The following is a 4,647-nucleotide window of genomic DNA, read 5'->3' on the forward strand; positions in this document are numbered from 1 at the left end:
TTTGTCAATTCCTAAGCTGTTTTTGTCATTGGATTAATTTAATCCTTGGGAAAACATGAATGCCTCCGTACAACCTTTGACTGAAAACTGTACAAAAATACGTTTGACCTTTGTCATTATTGTAATATAAAAATTATTTTTCGAGGGAAAAAACATTATCCACGCTGCTGCAGTGAATCTCTGAGCAATTTTGTCCAATTTTCTTATAATAATTGAGTCATTGAAATTTTTCATTGGATTCCCCTAAAAAATCAATAAACAAAAGTATAAAGAGGGCCCACTTAATAAAGCAATCATGTGCCATAAAGAAGTAATTTGAAGTCATAAAATATTAAACAAACCGATATTTGATTTATAAAGTAGTTTTTTGATTAAAAGTGGGAGAAAAGATAATGAAAAAGTGGGGGTAAAAGCAAAACGAATTATTTAGGAACATATTCTAGTCATGAATAAAAAAGGTCTAATTTTCAATAAAGTTTTGATAATATTACTTTTATCTTATTTTCCTTAATCATGATACTTATCAATTGACACTTATTTTGGTTTTGGCTCACCTTATGAGCCTATTTGGGAGTGATTTTGATAATTAATTTTTTTATCGTTAAGAAAAAAAGTGAAGTCTACCTGTGAGAGAATAAGTCAAATATGACGACTGAAATAGTGAAATAACAATCAAAAAATCAATTTTTTTGAGAGAAAAATCACTCTCAAACAGGCTTTATATGTTTTTGTGTTCATAAGATCAAATTGTTATTATAAAAACAATTGATTATTTAAGTACCTGTTTGAGGGTCATCTTTTTTCAAAGAATAAATTGTTAAATAAAGGAACTAATTATTGAAAAAAGAAAATGAAAAAGATATTTAAAATTGCAATTAGTCCTATCATTAAGTTTTTGTAATTAATTTTAGAAAGCAAGGGGCAATATGGTAATGAGACGGGTAAATAGTTCAAATTTCAGGGGTGAAACAGGGAGCTCCATAGAAAGTCGTGAGAAATTGGACCCTCCCAAAACGACAAGGACAGCATTGAGTGCGCACAAACACCGATCCACTTTCCAACATCCCACTTTTACCCCGGTGTTCCAAGAAGACCAAACCGGCAAACCCCAACTAACAAAAATGAAAACGGGAAAATTTGCATTATAGGGTCCTAACCTTTTACTAGAGTAGTATGATGGTCTTCAATCTTCAGAAATATAAGAAAATTTTTAATTAATCAATTTCTGTTCCATCAAAATGAGATTTACCTTCCATCAAAAGTTTTGTTACATAGCACCTAGTGATCTCACATGTCCAATTGAAGCTAGGCGGGAATAGGCCTCCACGGCTCCATAGGCCAGGAATAAAATTATCAAGCCGATTCCGCAACTTAAAAGCCTTTCCCAAGGATCAAGATGCGTTGAAGATTCTTATCCAATACTTGTATTATTTGATGATGCCATGTGATTATCTAGAAACATGTGAAGTGTATAGCTAATTTAATATATCTTATTTTTAAACTCTAGTTGGTGCCTAAAAATTTTAAGCGAGGCAAAACTCAAAAAGTTCTGACTGTAAATGAGGACTATTTTGTGAATATAGTAAAAAGGTAAAGACTAATTTTATATTTTTTAAATGTTGGAGAGAAACATGCTACATGAACAATAGTTTGAGGACCAGTTCTACCATTTTCAAAGAAAATAATGTGAAATTTTGGCATAAAAACGGATGCCAGCATTTTCATTGGAATTTTCGAAGGAGAGAGAGTGCTCAATCACTGCCAAAAGTACTGAAGAAGAGGTGCGTAGGATAAGCAGAGATGATGTTCTCGAATCTTGCCCGGGGTGCGTAGGATAATAAGAATCTGTAACCTTTTTTTTTCTTTTTTATTTTGGGGTCGTGGTGAAGTGTGTTGTTCTGGAATCTTGAGCAGGGGCGTAGGATAAGCAGAAATTGTAATCTTTGGCTGTAATTGCGTTGAGCTCCTATAAGCTGCGATTGAAGCCTCAGTGTAGAGTGTGTGTGTAAGCGCTAGCAAAAAGCTTGCTTTTTTTGTGTGTGGCACTTTGGCATCCTGTTTCTTTAAGGTGTGGGGGAGATTAAAATGGGTGGTGCGCAGTTTAGCAATGGCCATCGGAGGAGGGAAGCTCCGGTGAGACTGGCATTCTTCTCGGTATGCTTATGGAGTCTGATCTCACTATCCTGCGCCAAAATGCTATCTGCTTCAAGACAGAAGCTTGAAGTTGAGAAACACTTGAACAGACTCAATAAACCTCCTGTTAAAACCATTCAGGTTTTCCCTTCTCTCTGCATTTTTTTTTTTTTTTGAAACGAACTTACATTCTTGTATAGTTGTATGAGATCTTTTTTTTTTTTCCCGATTTATTCTTATTTTTTGCCTGTGATTTTGTGTATATCATGTTGAGAATACAAAGACTGTTCTTCTTCTTTCCTTTTTCCTTTTTTTTTTTTTTGGATTAGCAGTTCAAGATTCAACCGGTCACTGGATTGTATGGGAATAGTTTCAGTTCGCGGGCAATTTTTTTTCCTTTTCTGCTTCTCTTTTATTATTTTTTAATCTTTCTCTTCCCACCCCCTTTCTTTTTATTTTTATTTTTCTTTGTTCGGTATGTTTACTTGCAAGAAATTCCGCTTTTGTTAATTAATTCTTGAAAGAAGAGAGCTTCTTTTTAATTGATGTATTTTTAATGATGGAACAGAGTCCAGATGGAGATATAATTGACTGTGTCCACATTTCTCATCAACCAGCTTTTGATCACCCTTTTCTCAGAGACCACAAAATCCAGGTCTGTTTCTTTATCCTTAGTTTTGGTGCTTACATTAATCCATTTTGTTCCATTAATCTAATTTTGTGTATGGGTTGTCTCACGGTTCTTTAGATGAGGCCTAGCTATCACCCGGAAGGAATTTTTAATGAGAACAAGATGTCGACAGGGCCTAATGAACGAACTGACTCAATCACTCAGCTGTGGCACATGAACGGGAAATGCCCTGAGGACACCATACCGATAAGGAGAACAAAGAAAGAAGATGTCTTGAGAGCAAGCTCGGTGAAAAGGTACGGGAAGAAGAAGCACAGAACTATCCCCAAGCCCAAGTCCGCAGATCCTGACCTCACCAACGAGAGTGGTCATCAGGTAAATGGATCAGGATAAAAACGGACTCTTTATCAAAAAAGTCGATAAATCAATCTTTTCATACATAGATGGGAATATTAGGAGTCTAAGCCGTTTTGGGAATCAGACTGATACTCTATTTGGTCATAGGGATTTGAAAGGATCAGTCTTTCTTTAAGTTGTTGAATATCTCCGTTATTGATCAATGTGTGATTTTCCAACTCCTCATTAATGTTGGAATCCATATGAGATCTTCATTCTTTATTTGTGTTTTCTTTTCTTTTCTATTTATACGATAATCAAGTGAATTATCTTTTGTTAATTTTATGGTTTCACCAGCACGCAATAGCATATGTCCAAGGAGACAAGTATTATGGTGCAAAAGCAACTATTAATGTATGGGAACCTAAAATACAGCAGCCTAATGAGTTCAGTTTGTCCCAAATTTGGTTACTGGGAGGTTCATTCGGTGAAGATCTCAATAGCATTGAAGCTGGTTGGCAGGTTCATTTTCTCTAAATTATTGTTTCAACCATAATTTGTTGCATTCCTCTTACTGATTAGAATGCACATTACTTCAGGTTAGCCCTGATCTCTACGGTGATAACAACACAAGATTGTTCACATACTGGACTGTAAGCTTATTCTTTTGTTGTTTGTTTTCTTTATATGCTAATAAAGCTCCAGGGAAATTGCTAATATCAGTTTGTAACTATAGAGTGATGCATATCAAGCCACCGGTTGCTATAATCTTCTCTGCTCTGGTTTCATTCAAGTCAGCAGTCAAATAGCAATGGGTGCAAGTATCTCTCCCGTCTCTTCCTATCGAAATTCCCAATACGATATCAGCATTCTTGTGTGGAAGGTAAATTCCAAATTTCACCCTGCTTTCCCTCTTGTGATGCGTTTTGTGATGAAACAGAGAATCTATTATAATTAACCTATTATAACTTTTAAATTTATCCTAGGATCCAAAAGAGGGAAATTGGTGGATGCAGTTTGGCAATGGATACGTATTGGGTTATTGGCCATCTTTCTTATTCTCCTACTTAACAGAGAGTGCTTCCATGATAGAATGGGGTGGTGAGGTCGTAAATTCACAACCCGACGGGCAGCACACTTCGACTCAAATGGGCAGCGGTCGATTCCCAGAAGAGGGTTTTGGCAAGTCGGGCTATTTCAAGAATATCCAAGTTGTTGACAGTTCCAACAATCTTAAGGCTCCTAAAGAACTTGGCACATACACTGAACAATCCAACTGCTATGATATCCAAACAGGTGGTAATGGAGATTGGGGCCATTACTTCTATTATGGAGGCCCTGGCAGAAACCCTAATTGCCCATGAAGTCAAAAAGGTAAAATAGTAAAGGACCCCTTTAGGTTAAGGTCACTGTATCAATCATCAATATGTTTATGTACACCCTTTTTCTCTCTCTACTTTATTTTTTCCATGCAAGTGAATGGGAAAGTGGCCAAGTTAATTTTCTTGAAAAAGCAAAGGCCCATCCATGTCATTTTTTTTTTTTTT

At 35.9% G+C, this 4,647-nt stretch overlaps 2 protein-coding genes across 2 annotated transcripts in view; one reads left to right on the top strand and one right to left on the bottom strand.

The window, feature by feature from the left end:
* LOC111406663 (transcription factor Pur-alpha 1-like) overlaps positions 1 to 796 on the bottom strand; it is an 8,857-nt gene extending 8,061 nt beyond the window's left edge. Inside the window, exon 1 of the mRNA XM_023036051.1 lies at positions 782 to 796. Coding sequence (XP_022891819.1) covers positions 782 to 796 — 15 coding nt within the window. The remainder of the gene's footprint in view (positions 1 to 781) is intronic.
* A 925-nt stretch (positions 797 to 1,721) lies between these two features.
* On the top strand, positions 1,722 to 4,633 carry LOC111405846. Its single transcript, XM_023034915.1, has 7 exons — positions 1,722 to 2,274; positions 2,702 to 2,788; positions 2,882 to 3,139; positions 3,458 to 3,622; positions 3,700 to 3,753; positions 3,837 to 3,983; positions 4,087 to 4,633. Exons 1-7 carry the CDS (start codon positions 2,086 to 2,088, stop codon positions 4,462 to 4,464), a joined length of 1,278 nt encoding a protein of 425 aa, XP_022890683.1. The 5' UTR covers positions 1,722 to 2,085; the 3' UTR covers positions 4,465 to 4,633.
* Positions 4,634 to 4,647: the final 14 nt, after the last annotated feature.

The sequence above is a fragment of the Olea europaea genome, chromosome 12, assembly GCF_002742605.1.
Source record: "Olea europaea var. sylvestris chromosome 12, O_europaea_v1, whole genome shotgun sequence".
NCBI classification, from domain to species: domain Eukaryota; kingdom Viridiplantae; phylum Streptophyta; class Magnoliopsida; order Lamiales; family Oleaceae; genus Olea; species Olea europaea.